Genomic DNA, 24,987 nt, shown 5'->3' with positions numbered 1-24,987 from the left:
CTCCACGGTGTTTCCCGAGCGCCATCACATGTCCTTCTTCAAACGAGGCTTGTGGAGAGTATTAAGTGGTAGGCAGCGGCTTGGCTCTACCCCTGGCCTTGCTGAAGTCCATGGGCGACGGTAACACTCACCATCAGATGGGCCGTATGCTCGTCTGCTTACAAAAGCAATAAAAAAACTCTTAAATATATTTAATAAGGAAATACGTACTTAACACAATTCAAAGCTGAAAGAAAAACTTTACTTTAAATTTACATGTTGCGTCATTACTGCTAGTGTGGACTGTTATGGCAGCTATCCTGTCTCTGTCTGTTTCTGCAAAGCAGCAACGTGACGCCGGTAACCACTTATAACCACGTGAGCCGTGAGTTTGTTCATCCATCGAGAGCTATGAATGAAGAAAATGTTCAACAATAAAATTATTGCTATATAGTATTTCTTGACCTTGCCCGGCCTTGAACGTCAATTCTCATAAACGACAACCAACTGCGACGAGCTACTTCGTTTTTCTGAGAAAATTCGAACGGATGAATGAAGCTGAACCTTGGGCGTTGTTGAATGACTCATAACTTGAAATAAAATTTATTGTGTGTCATATTGGTATTCTTATTTTTATGGAATTGCTTGAGATGATACCCTCATCTCCTTCTTATCATCGCACCTCCCGCCATCGGAGCAGAGCTCATCCATATTATGTGGAACCGGTGCGTTCATCGACAGTGCGTTTCCAGAGGTCTTTTTTTCCACGTACCATCCGGCTATGGAATGAGCTTTCCTCCACGGTGTTTCCCGAGCGCTATGACATGTCCTTCTTCAAACCAGGCTTGTGGAGAGTATTAAGCGATAGGCAGCGGCTTGGCTCTGCCCCCGGCATTGCAGAAGTCCATGGGCGACGGTAACCACTCACCATCAGGTGGACGGTATGCTCGTCTGCCTACAAGGGCAATATATATTTTATGTTTATTATCTAGATAAGAAGACGCTGGGGATTTCTCGTTTATTTATTAGGTTGATGGTGATAGCCCTCCTCACGCCCTCACGCCCTCCTGGTGTGAAGTAATTATCGGAATCCATGGACATCGCATCGGGAATGTGTCGCTCTGAGACGTGTAGTCGAAGTCTCGATTTTGTTGTAACATAAAAAGGCTGATTCACCTTTCAAACCGGAATACACGACGGCTTTGGCTCACCTACGCGCCAAGCATGATGGCAGCCATGGGCTCTAAATATCAACCTTAATACTGTCTCCCGAGCTTAAGAACCTCCTTAGAGTAAGGAACGCGGCAGTTCAGGTTTCTATCAAAACGGATTCGGATGCGGCGTCTACTGCGGAATGCCAAATCTTGACTAGACGAAGCGCGAAATACAAAGTGGAAAACTTATTTAGGGTTCCAACTAGGCGACTAGTTGGGACCCTTCATTCTGCAACTATTGTCACTATGCTCTTGCTACACCTCTCAGGCCAACGCCCAGTTTTCGATGGCGATGAGAAACCAATGTTACTGACCGATAGACTGCAAGAGCAGTGCAACGTCATTGTTCAAACCGGGGACTCCGAATACACTGCATAAGTCGACGGGTATGTCGAGCGCAGAGATTGCCTGCCACCCTCGCACGCATTACCCCCATTATCATAACCAAAGTCAAATAATTAATCGAAAACCTACAAGCAGGGAAAAGGCGCATTTCGCATCGCGTTTTAAAAAACTTACTCGCCCAACTGATAATTATGTTGGCTTCTATTTTAAATGCCGCTATAACGAACTTCATCTTCTTGCAGTGTAGAAAGAAGCGGATGTTATCAGAATACACAATTCTCTAACAACACAAATTAAGCAAAGCTTCCGTTCTCTCCCTGTTATTTGTTAGTTGTATTTCAATGATATACCCCAGTCGCCAGCAATCCATCTTCGCGGATGATGTGGCTATCTACTACTCGAGTAGGAAGATGTCGTTCATCCATCGTAAGCTCTAGATCGCAGCCACCAATTTAGGACAGTAGTTCTGGACCAACATCAACTCCACGAAAAGCACAGACGTAACCTATGCCGTATTAGGCGCGGTAGCTCCATTCCCGCTATAACAATCAAAAGATTGTTAGCTGAGTTATAGATGCCACCATTTGAGCCGCGAAGGTCAAATACTTTGGGGTCATCCTCGACATTGATGAGATGACATTCAGTCCACAAGTCAAGTCAGTCCGCAACCGAGTCAGGTTCTTACTCGGTCGTCTCTACCCCATGATCTACAAGCGAAGTAAGCCTTCGTAACAGTGTCACCATGCATACATCCAATCTTGACCTATGCAAGTGAAGTATTCCCTCAGGCAGCCCGTACAGACCTCAACTCTCTTGAGATCATCCAATCCTGCTTTGCAGGACAGCTGTCGGAATATCGTGGTGCATGAGCGATGTAGATCTATTACCAGAGGTAGGGCCTTTTGTGTGTAGGTAGTACGGGTAGGTACCGCCACCCTGCCTATTTCAGCCGTGAAGCAGTAATGCGTTTCGGTTTGAAGAGTGGGGCAGCCGTTGTAACTATACTGAGATCTTAGAGCTTATATCTCAAGGTGGGTGGCGCATTTACGTTGTAGATGTCTATGGGCTCCAGTAACCACTTAACACCAGGCGGGCTGTGAGCTCGTCCACCCAGCTAAGCAATAAAAAAATAAAAAGATCTTCACAAGACCTGAAATTAGAATCAACAAGTATCTGAAGATAGCGTTATTAATTTACCAAAAATATATAAAATTAGGATTAGATGGAAACGTGACAATATAAGTCGGACTGTGGTACCGTCGCGAGCGGGCTCACAACACGCAACGCAACGAAAACTTTATTCAGATTTATTGTAATTTGTTTGTTTTGAAAACCACAATTATTAAACACGGTACGTCATTCAGATAGCATTACGTATTTCTCACGGTAGGTATTGTAGCAAAGTTTATAATGATATTACGTCACAAATGTTATTTAGTTTGCAATTTAATTGTTTATTTCGTGTTATAACGAATCTTTTATATGAATATTATGTAACATGGAATAACGGTTGGGGAGTTGGGGTAACGTGTTCAAGTCCGTTCAGAGAGGCGATGTAACATCGGGCCGACGACGCAGCGTTTTTTTCTTTTCTTTTATTCAGTATCTTTGAACAGGACATTGACAATGACTTGGCGCTTGTTTTGTGGGTCAATTTTGTAAGGGATTAGGTGATTACTGACTGGCAGACTCGATGGAAAATACATCAGATCCAACTCGCTTCGATTTATCTTTGCTGTTGTGATTATAGGGCGAAACAGGAGAGGGGTAATCTGGTATGCCGTGTCCCCGAGAATTAGCTCGAGCTTAGCTGGTTGCCGTGTTGGATAGCAGTCGTCTCTTCCGCTACAAAATTACCAAAACAGCATTTAGTTCATGTGTTTTCACTAACTTAAGATATTAACATGGACTGAGAATCGACCCAGTACCGTATATAGTTATAGTATATAGGTATAGTAGTCCAAGTCATTAACCAGACAATCAAATAATTGTTGTCCATCTGTGTGACAGTCGTCGTGGCCTAAAGGGTAAGACGTCCGTGACATTTGTATCGAGCGATGCAACGGTGTTCGAATCCCGCAGGCGGGTACCAATTTTTCTAATAAAATACATACTTAACAAATGTTCACGATTGACTTCCACGGTGAAGGAATAACATCGTGTAATAAACATCAAACCCGCAAAATTATAATCTGCGTAATTACTGGTGGTAGGACCTCTTGTGAGTCCGCTCGAGTAGGTACCAGCAACCCGCCTATTTCTGCCGTGAAGCAGTAATGCGTTTCGGTTCGAAGGGTGGGGTAGCCGTTGTAACTATACTGAGACCTTAGAACTTATATCTCGAGGTGGGTGGCGCATTTACGTTGTAGATGTCTATGGGCTCCAGTAAGCACTTAACACCAGGTGGGCTGTGAACTCGTCTACCCATCTAAGCTATAAAAAAAACTGTGTGAATTATGTTCTCTATAATGCATCAATAATATTGTCAGGGAAAACTTGTGTACAATGATTCAATGGAGTTACACATTTAATGACAAATCATTTGACTACGTTCATTCATGTTCGGTAAACAATACATTGTTTACATCAAAAAACCCAGGATTTGATAACGTTTCTGGTCACGTACACAAAGGATCATCTGGCACCTCTGGGCATACGGAGGGAGCTTGACTGTCGAGGTGTTTCGTATCGCATTTGTCAGTGCTGTAAGGAATTGGATGCGCTATCCCGTTTCTATTCTACAATACATCCTCCTGCCTTCGGAGCAAAATCCAACCGTACTCCCAAGAAACTCAAACGCAACGCGTTTCAGTTTCGCGATCTTCATCCACCGATATCGGCTTTGGAATGAAGAGATCACCATAGGTTTTCCTATACTTTGACATATCCTTCTTAAGAGAAGTTTGAAAGGGATGAGATACTCTATCTATTAACCATCAGGCGGATCAAGCACTCGACTGCTCTTGTAGGCAAAAAACGAATGGATTTTTGATTTACACCTATCTGATGGCTGAAGTACCATATGCAAAAGTCACGGTAGATCTGTACTGATGCCCAACTCTTCTCGTACAGACATTCTAAGATTACACTGAAAACTATAATATTTTGTGTGAATAGACCTTATAGATCTGTTCGCATAGTTGTTGTATGGGCCGCTACACAGAGTTCTCTGCGGCCCTGTGCCGTGGATCGTGGATCGACCTCCACTCCTTTACTATGACACTTCATAAAAAGTCCTAAAATATTTTTGTCATGATCCTCAATAATATATTTTACGTGAAATATTTTTTGCGGAGCCCTTGACAATGGTCAATTGGAACACAATGATCGTTGGAGCGGAAACGTAGTTGACCTTCTGCCCTTGTGACAATAGCGCGTCTGCGATCATGCTCCACTCGCAAACGCCATACATAATTGTACGTCATCTATTGTAAATTGCAGCAATTTGATGTCACAGTAAAAAAAAATTGTTTTCATTTTTCTGCATCCAGTACTTCTCGCATTAACAGGAAGAGGACCACAAAACCATAAGGATCCTGGTCTCTTTCCCAATACCCATATAAATAGCAAAGATTCAACATTGTTGTCTGCAGCACGGCTGACTTATTGGAAAGCGGAAAGCTTTGATCCCTTCATCTCCTTTTTATCATCGCACCTCCCGCCATCGGAGCAGAGTTCATCCATATTATCTGGCACCGCTGCGTTCATGGACAGTGTGTTTCCAGAGGTCTTTTTTGCCACGTACCATCCGGCTATGGAATGAGCTCCCCTCCACGGTTTTTCCCGAGCGCTATGACATGTCCTTCTTTAAAGGAGGCTTGTGGAGAGTATTAAGCGGTAGGCAGCGGCTTGGCTCTGCCCCTGGCATTACTGAAGTCCATGGACGACGGTAACCACTCACCATCAGGTGGGCCGTATGCTTGTCTACCTATAAAGGCAATAAAAAAAAATCGGTTTACTGGTATCAAATGGTGCCACCATCCCGAGGTACATGTTCTGTACGCTGACATTTTATAAAATAAAGGAATAATTACGGTCCCAGAACAATGCCAATCTTACCATTCGAACTACCTATGCGGTATTCATTATAAGGGGGCATGCTGCGCCGACTCCATATAGTATGGATATTTGATTGGAATTAAGAGATAAGTCATTACTAAGTGGCTATATTGAAATAGTATTGAACCGGTAGTTGAGTCGTCTATTACCAAAGGTGGCAATCTGTGCATTTGGACAAAAAATTTAAAAAGATTAAAAAAAGATTTATTTGAATATAATCGTCTCCTTCAAAGAATACGGTTCAAAACCTGCACTAAATAAAGGTTAATACTTAACCTGTTATTTATCTAAGATGTCGTTCAGAAGAGTTTTGTGACTGCCAATGGAATACAAAGTCAATAATTCGTTTTTCTGATTTACCAATAATTGTCCAAAAGTCACATTGCCGGCTTTGATAATAGTCGACTCAATTGCTTTAATTATAACGTGCACTTGTGTAGCCATATTGTGAGAATGGATCGGTCACGATATTGAACCAAAAAATATTTTTTATAAAAATTTATCAAAACAACAATGAAAAATAAAAACACTGAAACAATATCGTGCGTATATATGGATATACGTAAATTTCCCCATACGTCAAAAATACACCATAAAACCGAGTGAATCAACACCATACAACTGGCCGTAATATAAATACAACAAATTGCGGACGAAACACATCATTTAATTGTGAGCGATCGTTCCGCGACTAACATGACTTCGTTGTGTCTCACGATCTTCCTGTGCGCATTCAATGTCATACAAGTGCTGTTCGCGTCAGTCCTCGGTGGTGTAGCGATATGGTCCTTCATTGAAGTCGTGAGCCTGACCTCCCTGCGCAACCCCATCCATTACCAGCTGAAGCAGACGTTGAACTGGCCCGAGGTGCTCCCATGGGTCTTTCTCATGGCGGCCATTTTGACCATGCTGACCGACATATGTGGCTTGTGCGGTTCGAAGAGGAAGAGTCGACCTCTGATTTTGCTGTACGTGGTACTTCAAATGATGTCCATATTGTTGCTGGTTGGTGCTCCTCTCGTCGCCCTTACCCTCGCAGAGGGACCTAACACCGCAGAATTCTTCAAAAGCACAATGTGGGACGTCTTCTACACCAGTATAGACAGCCAAGATGGCGCGTACAATTCCTTCGAAGAGCGGTTGCGATGCTGCGGCGTCAGTAGTCCCAGAGACTATGTGCCAAAAAGGAACAACTTCCCTGCATCTTGCTGCTATTCGGGTAAGCCCTGCGATTTCTCAGACCATTTCGCGAACAAATTGAGCGGGTGTAACGGCGTTGTGGACAAATACACCGAATATTTCATCAAAGGAATGTCTGTGGGATCGGTCGTGGTGGCGATCGTTGGCGTAATTGGGTTTTTGATTGCTGTGGTCTTGTCCATGAAGATGAAGACCAAGAAATTGGAACCTGCCGTCGAAACCGAAGCTGATTGTCAGAAAGTGTTGTTGTAATGACATTCATTGGTTGTTAATTAGTTTATTTTGCATTCGTGGTACAATGTATCTGTGTAATTATTATTTTGTTATAATTTCGGCTGGGCTGGTACCGGTGGTTTTAATAATGATATCTAATTTGTGTTTTTAAGTGTTGGAGGCCCATACAGGGCTTATGTTAATAATGCGTATAAACAAAACGTTTTGTTGTGCTAATGTTATTAGATGACAAGTGATGGTTTCCTTTTATTAGCAAATCATTTTGTAATTGAAATGTAACTAATGAGTTGCAGTGGCTGAAATACCTCGAACAGTGCAGCATTTATTCAATTGTGATTTAATTATTAATTATATTTGCTTTTAGTTATCAAGAATGTTGGTAGGCTACCATCTTACCATTACTCACCATCAGGTGGGCCGTATGCTCGTCTGTCTGTAAAGGCAATAAAATAAGCATGTAGTTGTACGGTCCTTTGAGTTTTGTGCTTACATAAGTGAGTTCTCTGACCTGGAAGGAATTTGTTATTTTTTAGATATAAATGTGTAAATTAGTAGTCACTGTGTAAATATAGAAATAAGTACATAGATTAAATTAGTCAATTATTGTTGTTCTATTAATAATAATAAAAAAAACAAAATTATGTTGTTTTGTTTCTTTTCTCATAGCTTGTTTAGTTCTGCTTTTGTTTATAAATGAGCTAAATTCACTTGCCCTTATGTTAAGCGGATATCACACACTTATGGTTCCGCGACGCGAATAAAGTGCCTGCCTTATGAGGTAAGAAAATAAGATGTTAAAAGGGTATGTGTTTATTTATTTATTTATTTATTTATTTATTTAATTAGTCTACTTACAAATTAACAGTATAAACCAAAACATTTGTAAGGTATTAATAATTAGCTTAAGTAATTCCTGACAACAAAAATAAATCGCTGCAAACCATCATGGAATATATCCATTTCCGGAGCATAAGCTAGCAAGCCATTGAGTAGCGAGACAGCACGATGCGTCGGGGAGTTAGCGGTGTGCTGCGTACGCGCGTGCGTAGTACTAAGAAGCGGCCGCTGGCGACGCACCCCTCCACACATACATCCGCGCATGTAGCCATCAGGCACATATAACGACACTGATTCCAGTGCAGTGGAGTTATCAATTTTGTTATGCAATAGCTGATAATAATGCACCATAAGAGTCATCTTCCGTCTGAGCTCAAGAGTATCTAATCCGACCATACCAGTCACATAAAGTGATGGATACAAGAACGGATAGTATCCATACATTTTCTTGAATAGGAACCTGCAAAATTTTTTATGTAGTTTTTCCAGCATTAGCTTTTGAACTGCTTCGCGAGGATCCCACACGAGTGCGTTATATTCAAGACTACTTCGCAAATAGGCATCGTACAGCATAACAATCACACGATGGCCTACAAAGTCGTGCGTCTGACGAATTATGAACCCGAGCAGACCACTACCCCTTTTACATATATTTTGTATGTGATCTTTAAACGTTAGCTTGGAATCGAAAATAACTCCCAGGTCACGTATAACTGCCACATGATTCAAAATGACTCCAGATAAATGGTATGGAAACAACACGGGCGACCGTGACCGGCTGTAAGCAACGACCTTGCATTTATTAGTATTAAAATGCAAGCGGTTACGCTCTCCCCATTCTGCAACCCGAGTAATGTCGCGTTGCAAAGCATGGCGCTCAGCATCACACCCGACCCCAACGTACAGCTTAAGATCGTCAGCAAACATAAGACACTTGGTCCTCTCACTGAGAATAGAAGATAGATCATTTATCATGATTAAAAACTGAGTGGGACCAAGGTTACTACCCTGACTGACCCCTGATCTTGTAAAATAAGTTTTAGATTTGAAACCCGCTAACTCAACATGCTGAGACCTATCAGAGAGATAAGAAGAAAATAATTTGAGGAGTTTTGGGGTAAATCCGAATGAAGCAAATTTCATCAACAGTACGTCATTATCGACACGGTCGAAGGCTTTTTCAAAGTCTAAGTATACAGCGTCGACTTGTTTCCCTGCATCCATTTCAGCAGCAACATAGTTGACGAAATTAATATGGTTAGTTGCCGTAGATCTACCAGCTCGAAAACCATGTTGACTGTCAGTCAATTGGTTCCGGATCTGCGCACTAACATGTTTATTAATAATGGACTCAAATATCTTTGCAAATACTGATAACACTGCGATGGGTCGATAGTTTTTCACATCTGTGCGGTCACCACCCTTGAAGACCGGAGTTACTCTAGTGTGCTTCCACGTAGATGGATATGTGGACATTTGGAGTGAGAGATTATAAATATGTAGTAGTGGTACACTAAGCACACTTATACAATCCTTAGCCAAAAAGGAAGGGATACGATCTGGACCTGATGTGGAGAACGGCTTAATGCGCTTCACAGCACAGCGCAGGTCGGAATTATCTACAGTCAATAAAGCTACTCGAGCACTGGAACAAAACTGTGATGTTATTGCTGCACTATGCTGGGCCTCAGTTGGATCTAATTTGGGTTCATCGGCTAAGAAAACTGAACTGAAGTGAGTTGCAAATGCATCTGCCGCGTATTGTCCTTTCACAGGTTTTCCCAAGTAATCATAATATTTATTACAATTATGCCTACTTTGTCGCTTATCTTTAATAAACTTCCAAAATATTTTTGGATTATCACCGATGTCTCTCTCTATACTCAACAAATATTTTTTATACGCTGTCTCGATCCGATATTTTATTCTACTCCTATAATATTTAAACAATTCTAAATTTACTTCTTTTCCCTCAGCTTTGTACCTTTTGTGGTTAAAATGTTTGAATCTTAAGTTTTGTATTATTTCGGAAGTAAACCAAGTTGGGTATTTATTGGTTTGATTTGTTACTATACAACGTTTGGTCGGCACACAGTAGTCGATTATAGAGTATAATTTGTTATAAAATGTATTAAGAGCGATGTTGACATCTGTCTCAGAAACAATGTCACTCCAATCAATCTCAGCAAAAGATGCATATAGTACATTAATATCAGCTTTACGAAAATTCCATTGGAAGCCGCTATCCAGTACGTAGGCTGGATCGGATGATAGAGGGAGGGAGGGCATGCCGGCGCCGACACAGCTCCGCCTGCTAGGCCATCGCACGGATACTTCAAGCGTCGGATGATAGCAGTCCTCCGGCACGAGAGCACCGATTCCCCTCACAACACAGACACGTTCTCTGTGTAGTCCACTCAAAACGAAATCCAAGATACCTCCATGATGATTTGGAATAGTATTAAATTGCGTTAATTTACAAAAATTTAAGAAATATTCGAATTGCTCGCGTACATAGGTAGACACAGAATTTAAATTGAAATCACCAATAACAACTACTTCCACCGGTGCAAGTTTACAAATAGCATTTTCGATGGTTTGTAACACATGTATATACTCCATATTATTATAATTAGGCGGTAAGTATACTACACAACAGAGAAACTTAATATTTTTATAAGTTATTAATACAAATAAAACCTCCTGCGCCGCCGTGAGACCATCAATATTAGTAATACGGCGTGAGGAGAAAGTGTCGCGAACAGCGAGCAAGACGCCACCCGCGCCTGCATCGTTAGCACGATCCTGTCGATAGACAGTATATCCCCTAGGGAACAGCTCTCCATCATATACCGAACTAACAAGAAATGTCTCGGTAACAGCTATCAAATGTGCATTCGTATTCAAAAGTGATTTTTTAAATAAACTTAACTTAGATCTAAGACCGCGTACATTTTGATATAAAATATACACTGAAAACGATTTACCAATATTTTTTGTATTTTTAAATGTCGCTGGGCTTACGAAATCCCCGCCGCCATGGCTTAATGCAAATATCCTCTGGCCAATTTGCCGAAGACATAACCAATGTTATCACGGCGCAGCAGATATAGGCAGGATTATAGTACCTACTCGTATCTGCTGGTCGGATTTAGTAAGAGCGTTGGGTGCAGGCAATGCAGGACCTTGGGATGGATGATCTTGATTAAGGGAAGCGCGTAAATCACACTCGGGTTATTCCTGCTGGCCCGATTATTATCGCTCAACAATCACGCTGTTTACCGGAAGGTCATAGTTTCCTCAATTACTGGCTATTTGGTATTGGACCATGATGACAATTACTAATTACGAAATCAAGGCAAAACTCGTGGACAGGCAACTAAGCTCAAAGTCCATTTGGATATTAAGTGGCCATCGTACCCAACATGCTTAGCACTAATCTTTACGGACATTAGTTCTTTTTTTTATTGCCAAGATGGGTGGACGAGCTCATGACCCACCTGATGTAAGTGGAGCCCATATGCATCAGCAACGTAAATACTGTAATTAAAACTTGAGACATGAGTTCTAAGTCTCAGTTTTCCATCGTAACGGCTGCCCCGCCCTTCAAACCGAAACACATATTACAACTTCACGGCGGAAATAGCCAGGGTGGTGGTACCTAGCCGTGCGGGCTTATAAGAACATTACCATTTTGCGGGTTTGATTTTTATTACACGATGCTATTTGTTCAAATCAAATCAAATCGAATCAAAAAATTTTTATTCAACATAAATGAAAGTACATACTTGTTGAACGTTAAAAGAACTACCGCCAATTCACAAGAACTAGCCTCCGTCCTGAGAAGAATTGGCAAGAAACTCAGCGGGCATGTCTTTTTTTTTTAAAAATGTTTTTTTTTTTTTTTACTGTGGAAGCCAATCGTATACATTTGTTAAGTATGTATTTCATTAGAGAAATTGGTACCCGCCTGCGGGATTCGAACACCGACACAGTCACATCGCTCGAGACGAATACAAGGAGGATCTTAGAACCGCAAGAGACGACAACTTTACGTCTTTTTCTTGCCTTTGGTAAGCCCCTAGTCCGCCTTTCAATGAGTGGTTACAGGAGCTTTTAGGTGTCACAACAGGTCTACCCTGGGTCACTCACCCTGGGTCTTGAGGTCGAATTCTAAATTGTACACAAACACAAGCTTGTTGTGCCGATGAGTAGGTTACATAAGATACGAAACTCATTCGGGTGTTTGTCTGTGCGCCTGTACAACAAAATCCCACAAGATGTTCAGAACCTACATATACATAGGTTTAAGAAAACTATTAAAGAACATCTGTGCAATAAAGCTTACTATAAAGTCAATGATTATCTAGAAGATTGCACAAAGTGGGAATGAGTTGCTCGCTCCGGGCATTTCAATATCGTAGTAATTGTTACGTTATAATACTCATTGTAAAAAATTCATATTTAAAAAAAATATAATCTAATATTAAAAAAATAAATAAATAATAATTTCATATTTAAAAAAAAAAAAAAAAGACATGCCCGCTGAGTTTCTTGCCAATTCTTCTCAGGACGGAAGCTAGTTCTTGTGAATTGGCAGTAGTTCTTTTGACGTTCAACAAGTATGTACTTTCATTTATGTTGAAAAAAATTTTTTTTTATTTGATTTGATTTGATTTGATTTGATTTGATTTGATTTGTACTATTCAGCAGCCGCCCGGCCGGCGCGTCAAATCGGAACACATGACTCTTTTACGGCAGGAGCAGGTAGGATTCTGGTATCGGTATCCGTGTGCTCTCATAATACACGTCATTACTATCTATATAGTATAGGGATAGCGAAAAAGATCTTCCACCGGGCATGCTCAGTTGGCAGAATTTTTGTAAATAGAAATGTTGTATTTGCGCTTGGGATTTGCACACCGACATAGTCGCGTTTTTTGATGCGCTAATTAGGATTTTTTTAGATCATCCGATAAGAGGTAATAAGAATTTAGTCCGAGCGAATTTTATCCATTAGTCTTTATCGCACTCTCTCTATCGGCTCCTACAGCTCCGGGAAGATATGGGGTGATGCTACTCCGGTCCGCTGGCACCAGACGACGTTTGAAAATATTTATTTTTGAATTGAGTCACAACTTATTGGGCAAAAAATTTGCGTCGCTTTGATCCTTGAGGTCTTTTGTTTTGTTTGTTTTGTTGAAATACTTTACTGATGTTCAACCATCTTTTGGGATATGATCGGACTCGAGCAATACCCGGGAGCTTAGTTAAATTAAATAAGGATGACTTGGGCTCGCATGGGTAGGTACCACCGCCCTTTCTATTTCTGTCTGTGAAGCAGTAAGCGAGTAAGATTTGGTTTGAAAGATGGGACAACCGTTTTACCGTAAAACTGAGACTTAGAACTCATATTTCTAGTTGGATAGCGTCATTTTTTTAAGTTACAACGGCTGCCCCACCCTTCAGACCGAAACGCATTACTGATTCAAGGCAGAAATAGGCAGGGTGGTGGTACCGACCCGTGCGGACTCACATGAGGTCATACCACCAGTAATTACGCAAATTATAATTTTGCAGGTTTCATTTTTATTACACGATGTTATTCCTTCACCTTGGAAGTCAATCGTGAACATTTGTATAAGTACGTATTTCATTAGAAAAATTGGTACCCGCTTGCGGGATTCGAACACCGGTGCATCGCATTTATGTTATTTACATCTAGGTAATGAACAGTAATAAGTAAAATCGGTAATTGTTTGGCCTCAAAAACATGGTCGACCACCAACTGCCCCGCGCCGCCTGCCGCTGTCGCTAAGCAAACACGTGTTCCCGTCCAAGTGTTGTATTGCTCTTTGTCTAAAGGAACTAAGTTTCAGCTTCGTTATTCATTACCTTTATTTGATAGTCTAATCTTTAGAAAATTTTTTAGAATAATTGGTTATATGTATGCGCAGGATTTGCTCCGGAATGACATACGAAACCAGATCACCCAGACCTCGTCAACCAAATATGTTTCACGATCAGATAGATCTTGTAATACTCCATTTGTCCACGAACCACTCAAGCCAGGTGTTTTTTTCCCTACATATTCTGGTAACCTCGAGGGGTTATTCTAGATTCACCGAATTAGTAGGTGAGCTCACGGGGCTTAAATCGGGAGTGTCGCTAACACTGGCCCTAGCAAGAGCAGTGCTTCGCTGAATCTACCACCGGATCGGAAACGCGACCCACTGAGAAGATCCGGCGAGAAACGCAATGGGTTGTGTATATAGGTTAATTTACTCGTCGAGCCCTTCGTCGCAAGCGACGGGTTCGGCGAGGGCAGTGACCGGTGCTTGAGGTACCTAAAAGCACCGTTAGTGTATCGGGAGGATCCGCAATGGCGTGTTTAGGGCGATGTCGACTCTTTACCATTCGGTCCATCGAAATGCTAGCCGCATGACTTCCTAAGCATCATATTTGATTAACAGTCCCCAGATTGAATGTTCCAAAATGTAAAACATAATAAATATTACCGGTTGACCCGCACTCATGGCTGTTTCTACCCTAAAACAATTCATTCTAATTTTATGAGCGCCGCCGACCAGGCACGCCGTCCGGCTTCCCGTTACCAGATAAACTTCAATCACACGTCTCAAGGTGGATGGATTTCATCATTAAAAAATAATTAATAACGCAATAGTTTAATGGGTGCTTACCACGATATCTATATCGAATTAGTTTCCGATATACTGGCGCTGGTGCTGTTAAAGAATATTGTTTAAATTGTAGTGAGTCATAAGCGTTTAGAACAAAATAATAATTAGGTAAAGATCAGCTTTTAAAACTACTCGGCATATTGCTCGCGTTTGTCTGATCGAAGCTCCTAACTTACAGTATGGTGTTGCTTTTAACAATCGACTTTATAAGGTACCTCAAACAGTAGGCTGGGTGGAAGGCTATTGCAATGTGAATGGCATTGCAATGAAGTCACAGTCCTAACTGCATTAAAACAAAGATTAGTTTATATTTCAACCTGAAGCGCGTTGTTCTGATCTGTAGTATCTAATTGTAAGACTACACTGCGCCTAACCGCCAATAAATATGTCGTATACAAGATTTCGTTTAGCGTTTCCAGTTCAATCTCCCGACGTACCTTAATTGTTTCATTCATTTGCTCGGTACATACAATGTATTTCTCGGAATTAATAAAATCTTAGTATATGCGGAAAGCCTATCGGTGATTCACGGCGTGGACCGCCACGCGTCCTTCAAACTAAGCGCAGCTTATAAAACAGTGGAATCGCGCGCACGACGCTATTTCATTGTGAACAGTCGTCGCGCGCACACGTCGCCATGGCCTCCACCGTCCTCACCGCGACCACGTACGTTCTAAACACGCTGCAGATGCTCCTGAGCCTCGGCCTCGCCTGTGCCTCGATATGGTTCTTCGTCGAGGTAGTCAGCATCACTTCCCTTCGGAACACAAATCACTACCTCTTAGACTACAACGTGTACTGGCCTCAGGCGATCCCATGGGTGTTTTGTGTAGTGGCCTTGATGGCAATGTTCACGGCGTGCTGCGGGTTCGCCGGCGCCAGCAAGCGCAGCAAAGGACTGCTGGTGACGCACATTATATTCCAATCAGTTTCGGTGTTGCTGCTCATTGTGATCGCGATAATTGCTTTGACGCTGGCCGACTCTGATGGGACGGCGAGTTTCGTCGGCGACACGATATGGGACGCGTTCATCCACGCTCAGAACGACCACGGCATAGAGTCCGCTTTCGGCGTCATGGAGAAGAGACTGCAATGCTGCGGGGCCATGAGTCCGCGCGACTACATCAACAAGAGGAACGAGTTCCCGGTCTCGTGCTGCGACACCTACTACCACGGCTGGATCGGGACCTACAACATCATCTGCGACTTCTCCAACTCACTGGCCAACAGTCGCCACGGCTGCTCCAAGGTCGCCTCCGAGTACACGAGCATAGTGATAAAGGCATTCTCTGCGACGTCCGCCTTCATAGCGCTTATTGGTATCATCAATTTGTTTGTGATGATTGCGCTGTTAAGGAAACTGAAGAATCGACATCATCCCAAAGTGTTAGTCGCTCAGTACGAGGCGGAGAGCAAGAAGGTGTTACTATAAGGACTACGTAACCAGTGTTAATTGGTTTTGACTTAGTGATGATTCATTGGAGTTCCGGGTTTGAACGCGTGGTCTTGGATCGATGTTTGTATATTGAATCAAATAACTTTTCTGCGACAATTTCCTTATGGAGACTTCAGTAAAAGTTGTTCGGTTCAATCTGTTTTGCTTTAATTTATTTAGGTCGAGAGACTGGATAAGTCTCAAGATTTCTTTTATTGAAAAGTTACTTGAGAATTTAAATAATGATGTGATAAATTTCTATATGTGTCATATAGAAAGGTATGTTACGCAAACGTTCGAAAATTTGGATAGAATGCCAAAGATATTAAACAACCACCAATAGACTAATTAATAATTAACTCACAACATTTCAATATTGTAAATGCACTAAAAATCACTTTGAAGAAATGTTTCAATTTGTGTTTATTTCATTGTTACCTCACATTTTTACTATTTGTAAACTCAAAACGTTGTATTTTCAATATTTTAGAGCAAATATATTTCTAATGTGTTTCATGTGACAGAACACAAAATGATTGTGTATATGTGCTTTCGGTATCTACCTATTTTCTAAAGCTCACAAGCTTTCGGAAGCTTGCGCAAGCCACGAACTGGACATGAGCATTATATAAACAGCATTTTCTCTCTAATACGCGACGTATGTATGTAAATATGTCTTTAGTAAACAAGTTGTAAAGCGGTTTAAACTGTCGTATGTGTCGAATGTATTCAAGCAAAATTCACCATTATCACTACTTATAAAAGTGTATTTTTGCTTATAATATGAGATGTTGTGATGATAATTTTGTAAATCACAGATTGTTAAAGATTTTTTGTGTATGTATGTGTTTTGTGTGACGTAATTTTAAGTAGAAGACTCATGTTATGATGAGTAGTAAGGTCTACCGCTAACGATTAGTTTAAGGTTATTAATAAAATGTAGTTACGAAATACTTGCATTTTTACTGGTTGTACATTTTTGTGCGGCAATCTGTCATTATTCCACGATGTGTAGGTTTTAGTAAGTTAAATTTTTCTATTTTTAGAAGAAACAATGGTTTTTAAAAACCGTCAACCTAAACTGATAGCTTTCTATTAAGTGAGACCCATTCTCGACAGTTTGTGGTTGCCTTAGGTGCTCAGGCAAGTATTTATACTAGAAATAATTTGATTGTAAGAGAAATCTCATATCTGTACTTTTCTTGTGGTAATTTTATTCACAATTTCTTATCGATTTAGGTAAATGGAACTTTTGTAGAAAAGTATATTAAATACATAGAAAAAAATACAATACAAAATTCTGAGGAAAACTTTATATTTTTGTAAAAATAAATCAATAAGTCTTTAGATATTAATTCACATAGGTAATGTTGCATTATGGTAACAAAATTAGGCACTAACAGAAGGCTTACAATAAAATCTATTTTTTTATCTTTGTGTGCAGTTTCTTTATGGTTTGATATTGGCCTCGGTAGTCGAGCGCACGCCCTGACTGCTGCTAAGTGGCCATCGCAGCGCATAATCAGGTCGAATTTTCGACTGCAATATATTCTGAGTTTCTCTCTGTATGTATGATAGCTAACCTGAACTAATAAATGAATAGACACATATATTTAAAACCGAACAACCAGGTACATAATAATCAATGTTATTTGTAATGTACATAATTTTACTGGTGGTAGGACGTCTTGTGAGTCTGCACGGGTAGGTATCACAACCCTACCTATTTCTGCCGTGAAGCAGTAATGCGTTTCGGTTTAAAGGGTAGGGCAGCCGTTGTACTATTAAAACTGAAACCTTACAACTCATGTCTCGAGATGGGTAGCGGCATTTACGTTGTAGATGTCTATGGGCCTCGGTAGCAAAAACAGACCTGCTCCTTTAGAGACAAATTTAAAGGTCACAACAAATTCGTATTTACATTCAGATGTTGTTGACCTGACCCATCTGTTTTGAATTTAAGGAACAAGCTCCTTAAATCGTGAATTGCTGACAGGAGATCATTCCTTAAATCACCAGTAGATGTCTCAAATGAGCCGCCGTTGCTGTTCTGCGGCTACAGATTTCGGTATTCCGGAATTAATTTCTATCAAATGACGCTTGGTATTTGTCCAGGCCATGATACCAGACTCTCAAGATTAATATAAACTATAACGAGTATAGTAAAAGTTGTACTCTACGTAAAGCATCGTTATTTAACTTAAATTTTAACTGAAGACGCAATATATTACGTTAAATCATGAATTCTTACATTCCTGCAACTAAACAAGAAATTTGAGGACGTGCTAAATGAAGCTACCTCTAAGCCGTCAATAAGTTACGTAACAACATAAAAAAAATTCACGAGCAAACACAAAGTAAATAATAGTGCTTTATTTGTAGTACCTGAAAGTGTGTCACAGATAAGGTACGTTATGCGCGGAACGTACTATAAGGTCCAACATTAGGCTTGACATATACCGTCAGGATTTTGAAGTCAATATTGAGTTATAACTTGGAAATATGAAGATTGCTTATGGTTTACACAAGTACCTAGTAGACGTCATTAAACATTATCAGCCTTCCGTAACATAAACTATTCGAAGAGCCGGAAATTGTTAAAGTGTAATGAATAATGAGAACGAGTTAATGGATTTAATTCGGGGTAGCCGCGCAGACACGATTACGACCTACTTAATGGTACGTCATTCTGCTTTTTCTTCATCGTTTCCTCACTGCTGTGGATCGCGACCACATGTGACTTTGCTCCACAGTATTCACTCATGAGTGGCACGGATCGCGTGGTATAGACTACCACCAATCCACCCCCTTAACCAGATCTGACCATTTAGCTGATGTTCCGCCCACGGCGCGCTTACCTTCTATGCGACCCAAAATTCTGAGCCTCTCTCTCCTGTAAGTCATTACAGGATCTGAAAACCTTATTATCACCTCACTGCTGAGAATTTGGCGCAAATGTCGATCAATGAAATGTCACTGTTTAAATAGTGTAAAAATTTATTCATAAGATTGTAAAGGAAAGATTTTCTATTAGACGAAGGTACAATGGATTGAGCAGATAATAACTATGTATAAATTGTATAATAATTATAATATAATAATCTGAAATAATGCAATAGTCACTTTAATTACCGGTTACTGCAATTAGTTTAATATTCGTTTATTTTAATGAGTCTCAATTAAGAGGCATTTATACAGAATGATAATTCATTTACTGTAGGAATATAAGAAATGTGTATAGCTCACAAACTGAACCGAAATTGGTAGAATATAAACCTGATTTCTGAAAGTTGGAAGAGTTCTCAGGGAGATTGAAACTGGGCATGAAATTCTAGAGTAACATGATAGTATTATTCATGCATTTCTTTCAATGATAGTTTTAGAGGAAGGAGTCGCGGTTGTGATCCTGTGTTTGTGGGCGTCTTTGAATGACTCTGACGTTTTCGTATCAGACAGAGCGCCTTCTTGTCTTTCTATAAAATAATAAATCATAAGGGTATTTTTAGTTAGCCTCCAGACGCAGCCCACTGAGTTTCTTGCCGGATCTTCTCAGTGGATCGCGATCCGATCCGGTGGTAGATTCTGCGAAGCACTGCTCTTACTAGGGTCTGTGTTAGGACATTCGTCAGGTTAGGGCTCCATGAACTCATCAAATCGATCGGAAAATCTAGGATAACCCTTCGAGGCTACTAGCATAGGTTGGAAAAAGTCCTTCCGAACCTTCATTCTATATGTCTAATATATTGCGGCTAAATATTTATCATGTAATAAAACGGTCTGAAAATAACAATGGGTAATTAATTTAATTTAACTGGATTTCCTCATTAAGAGTATTTGATATTTTCGTACAGGAAATACAATGGAATTAATTTTCTCACGAAAACGTCATGCGAGATAAGGCCCGCCTGTAGACCACTTATTTCTCTCTTACGTTTTTGTTTCAGGCTTTGTATTCCTAGGAAAGATATACATTGTATTATAATATAATAGTGTATCATCATCATCATCAACAGCCCACAGTCGTCCACTGCTGGACATAGGCCTCTCCCAATCTACACCACTGAGCCCGGTCTGCGGCTCTCCTCATCCACTTTTTGCCGGTCACCGTGCGGAGGTCATCGCCAGGGGGCGTCCCACGTTACGTCTTCCGCTGCGCGGTCTCCACTCGAGAACCCGTCTGCTCCAGCGATCGTCAGTCCTACGGCATATATGGCCAGCCCACTGCCACTTCAGCTTGCTGACTCTTTGAGCTATGTCGATGACTTTAGTTCTCTGTCGAATAATCTCTAATAATAATCACTATTATTATTAGAGACACATTATTATACACTTATAAGAAATGAAAAAAATAATTATATCACATAAATTCTTTTAGCGTCGTTGCTACTATGCTTATTGGTGATCGTGAAACTATTTTATGAGCCCGCACGAATTGGTCCGACCAATATTTGTTGTTACAGAAAATCTTCTACGCAAAGTAGTATATGACGTCTTTCAATAATGTACAACAACAAAGTTTGATTTCAGAAAATAATTCACTGTTAATTAAAAGGGAAAATCATCAGAAACATAGAACAACAAACTTATTTAAATTATTATCTGCCAATAATGATTAAACTTCCTGACTGCCAACATCGAATACAACATGAATCATAACTCTTCTTATTATTCGTCAAACAACAAATACATTACTATAATTAATTAAATTACTTGAAAATACGTGAATGCGGTTTACGAGTTGATGTCAAGACTCTTCTGATTATTACGCTACGCATTACGCAACATAAGTATGTTATTGTTAAAATACAAGTGGATTTTTATTTTCAGTAAAATGTCAATATTAGTTTCGGCGAATGTAAGTTCGTGGCCGGCCTTATTGCACAGCAGCGTTTAGGCGCGGCGACCAAGTTTATAAAACTACTTGCATAACGACTGCACCTCTCATTTTGTCGACAACGATCTAAGCGCGCGGACGATACGAACGAAATCAAAATGTCCAAGGAGGAACTTATCAAGGGAGTGTTGTACGTTGTCAATGTGATCTACGCTGTTTTCGGTCTAGTCACCGCCGCGACCGGGATATGGTTCTTTGTGCAATTAGCCGAGTTCGTCAGTCTCAGAAACAGCAACCATTACTTGCTGGACTACCGCGTCTACTGGCCACAGGTCGCGCCATGGCTCTTCATCCTGTTGGGTCTGTTTGTTATGATGGTGGCGTTTTGCGGATGGTGCGGCGCTAACAAAGAGAGCCGAGGACTTCTGGGCATCTACGGGATCTTCCTGATCCTCATAATCGTCGGTCAAGCGATCGCAGCTACACTGATCTTCGTGTTTGTGGACGGGGAAGACACAGACCGCTTCATCAAGGACACTGTCTACGACGGCTACTACAACTCCCAGTCGAATCCTGACGTGTTCAAAGCGTTCGGGAGGATTGAAAGGAAACTGAGGTGTTGCGGTGCGAACGACGCCAGGGACTATCGGAGCTGGAGAAACGATCTGCCCCTGACGTGCTGCCTGGACAGCTACTATCGGGCCTCCTGCGACTTCACCGACAAGGAAGCTAACGAGCGTCTCGGCTGTGCCAAGGTCGCATCCGTGTACACCAAAATCATCAGTTCTTCGGTCGCCGGAGCGTCGCTTCTGATATCGCTAGTGGAAATAGCAGGCGTCGTGCTGGCCTGGAGACTGTTTCACTCGCTGCGAGAGGTGGAACACTACATCCACGAGCGGAAGGAAGGTGAAACCGAATGCTAGTATCAAATACTAAGCTAGTATTAAATTGTACCGCCGATTTTGTGCCTTATTACCGAGGAGGAAGGGTTTTGTTCGTGTGACGCCTTGAGGATCGTTTATGTTTTTTTTTTCTATACGACACGATCGTTGGCTAGATGCCGGAGAGGTAAATATTTTAGTTGATTATTTAATATATTTTAAATTTTATTCCAATTTTAATTGTAGTTAAGCTGAGGTTGTACGTCCATATTGTATTATCGAAATATTTCGAAATGACATTTTGTTAACATAACGAATGACAATTTTTTTTTTTCGTTGAAGTAAAGTTCATTTCCTTGAGTGGAAGGAATTTTAGAAATCTTTATTTCGTAGGAAGGTTTTCCTAAAAAGCTTTTTTTAAGGCAAGCTGTCTTATTGTTAGATGTAATTACTGCCAAAGGGTCACGGGTTGAATCTTGAGTGGGTTCAATTTGTATCCTTTTTATTTGAGTGACTCATAACGATATGACTCAATAAACTGTGAGTAACTGTGAACTCACGCGCCCACCTCTATGTTACGCTCATAAATTAATTAACTATTAATTTCCGTCGTTAGAAACGATTTCAAATAAATTACATTTTAATGACGTCTCTAATGAAAGTTGGATGTTCCGGGTTTATATCAAAAAAAATCTTACATTTGCGTGGTCATTAATAAATTTTCAAGAAATTGAAGCTTACAGCACGATGTATAGAGTCCGTTTTTGTATGTTTCGAGAATAGATACGTCTAAATGGTATTAAGAATATGGAATCTCGTTTTTAGAATACATTGATAGGTTACTGCGAATGAGAATCATCTTAGTTTAATTAGTATGCGATAACCTCCTTCGACTGATACTCTTTTATCTTTAAATTGTTGAAAAACTCTTTATAGGATTCATAAGGCCTGCTGTTTCATTAAAAAACAAACATTCTTCCTTTGAAAATAAAGCATACATTACAATTTCGAAATTCGTATATACAATCTTCTAGTTCCGAAAGATAAACACTTATAATAGTGAAAACTGTTTGAACGCGAGTACCGATGGTACGTTTTGTTTCATAATCCACTGCTGCGCGGTTTGAAAGTTTTGTTTATTTAGAACGCAGTCAGCGAGCAATGTACTACGATTATATCACACACTCGAAACTTTCACATATCTGTTACCATTGGAATGTTATTATATCACGATTATATATTTGTTAAAAGACCCTAAATTAGTTAAAGTACTAAAAGATAAATTTAATTTATTTAAGATATTATATTTAAGAAATCGTACGGTTTCCACAGAACTACTGATGACTTAGAATAGCCTCTGCTTCTGTGAGATGTACAGCGCATGAAACATCAATAGAATTGACAATTCTCCTTGACTCCATTCTTAAGCTCAAGTTTCGAAATATGTTAGCACATACCAGCAGAGGTCCATGAGAAAAATTCTACCTCAAATGTAGCTATCCAATTCGAATTGACCCGTCAATTATTAGAACGCTGACTAGCGTCACGGTTCATTGAATGTTTGACGTTTCTAGTGACCAAGTAACATAGATCTAAGCGTTGTATGAAAAGTTTTATCATTCACGGTTCTTAACTATTTGGTTTATATCCAAACAACAGAGACCTCTATGATAGTGATGATCAATACAGCTTTAGATCATTGTATTTTGGTTTTTTCCATCGCCAGAACTCCATGATCTGTTTTTTATATGATGGACTGTTAGTGTTGTGGTTCTGATTAATATTGGCGGCTCATGGTGCCCATGGATCGAGGTCGGTTGTGTAAGCTGTGAGGTGTGTCGCTTGAACAGTCCGTATGTTAATTTTTACGCAACCTCCTTGTGTGTGTGTGTGTGTGTGAGCAGAATTATAAAAATTTCGACATTCATGTTGCGCAGAGGCACTTTCTAAAGCGTCAATATTTAAACAAATGCACAATCTATTGATATGTAAGTCTGCATTTTGAAATATCGGCCATTTTGAAATATCGGCCATTTTGTTAGATTCTAAATTAAAAAAAAATAGTTACCATAATATATTTAAATAATGTACCTATTTAATGAATTTTAAGCAAAGCGAAATTATTTACCTTTAGTTTTTTTTATGAAAAGGAAATTGATTTAATGTATTTTAAAGTTAGTGTACTGTCTAAATCTCTGTTTTCGTTCAGGAATCTCTTCGATTTGGTGCGTTAATATTAAGTTACCGAAGAGTCTCAAAGTATGATCTATAATGTTAATATATTATAAGTATGTTTATGAAATACATATTTTTAGGAATTGCGTTATGTAATAATTCCGTCCCTATACTGAATATATAACAAATGTCTCCATATGCCAAAGATAACTATGGGTACAAAAACATAAGAAAAAAAAATACATGCATGCAAAAAATTATCATTTTTATTTACACCTTTTCATCAAAATATAGTTAAAATGAAAAAAATAATATTAAAATAACAGAATACTAGTCTTAAGTTGGTTTCATTTATAAAATAAAGTATTTTAATTATTTTATATTAAAAAAGACTTTTATTTATACAGAGTTTCAAGTTCACTGCTTAAATTTGACTTAATATTTTCTTTAATAATGAATGCATGTGAATTATGCTCATCAGTGCTTACAACTGGTCGGTACGGGTGAATTTCAAAGATTGCTTATTAATAAAATTACAGTTTAAATTGAAAATTCGACTTCAAGCCTCTCAAGATCTAGCTTGAAGGGCGCAGGAGTGCCTCGCTCTGTGACGTCACCACGCCCGCCATCTTACCATCGGATAGGTCGTGCACGCGTTGCTGACGAAGCCGTTCCGATCTTCACGATTGCAATTACATTTTATCTAACGCTACGTGTTCAAAATTAAATAATATACACAATTTTGTCACGTAGTTACTAATGCAGCTCAAATTTGTTTAACTGACAGTTTTACGCACGTGCTGGATGACTTGACTTGCTTTTGGACATCGCATTCAAATCTGTAGATATTTATTAACCAAATTAAATAAATATAATTTTTTTTATAGCTTAGATAGGTGGACGAGCTCACAGTCCACCTGGTGTTAAGTGGTTACTGGAGCCGATAGACATCTACAAAGTAAATGCGCCACCCACCTTGAGATATTAAGTTCTAAGGTCTCAGTATAGTTACAACAGCTGGCCCACCCTTCAAACCGAAACGCATTACTGCTTCACGGCAGAAATAGGCAAGTTAGTGGTACCTACCCGCACG

The 24,987-nt window shown here is 40.0% G+C and overlaps 3 protein-coding genes across 3 annotated transcripts; all 3 read left to right on the top strand.

The window, feature by feature from the left end:
• The first annotated feature begins 6,245 nt into the window (after positions 1 to 6,245).
• Positions 6,246 to 7,696, top strand: LOC114248572 (uncharacterized). The gene has a single exon (XM_028181856.2). It carries the CDS (start codon positions 6,294 to 6,296, stop codon positions 7,047 to 7,049), a length of 756 nt encoding a protein of 251 aa, XP_028037657.2. The 5' UTR covers positions 6,246 to 6,293; the 3' UTR covers positions 7,050 to 7,696.
• Positions 7,697 to 15,159: 7,463 nt separating this feature from the next.
• On the top strand, positions 15,160 to 16,955 carry LOC114249540 (uncharacterized). The gene has a single exon (XM_028183162.2). The coding sequence runs from the start codon at positions 15,207 to 15,209 to the stop codon at positions 15,999 to 16,001; it is 795 nt and encodes a 264-aa protein (XP_028038963.2). The 5' UTR covers positions 15,160 to 15,206; the 3' UTR covers positions 16,002 to 16,955.
• A 3,980-nt stretch (positions 16,956 to 20,935) lies between these two features.
• LOC114248583 (CD63 antigen) lies at positions 20,936 to 24,284 on the top strand. Its single transcript, XM_028181866.2, has one exon. It carries the CDS (start codon positions 20,997 to 20,999, stop codon positions 21,759 to 21,761), a length of 765 nt encoding a protein of 254 aa, XP_028037667.1. The 5' UTR covers positions 20,936 to 20,996; the 3' UTR covers positions 21,762 to 24,284.
• The last annotated feature ends 703 nt before the right edge of the window (positions 24,285 to 24,987 follow it).

This window comes from Bombyx mandarina, chromosome 24 (genome assembly GCF_030267445.1).
Source record: "Bombyx mandarina strain Sakado chromosome 24, ASM3026744v2".
Taxonomy (NCBI): Eukaryota; Metazoa; Arthropoda; class Insecta; order Lepidoptera; family Bombycidae; genus Bombyx; species Bombyx mandarina.
This window is presented reverse-complemented; position numbering and strand designations above follow the sequence as displayed.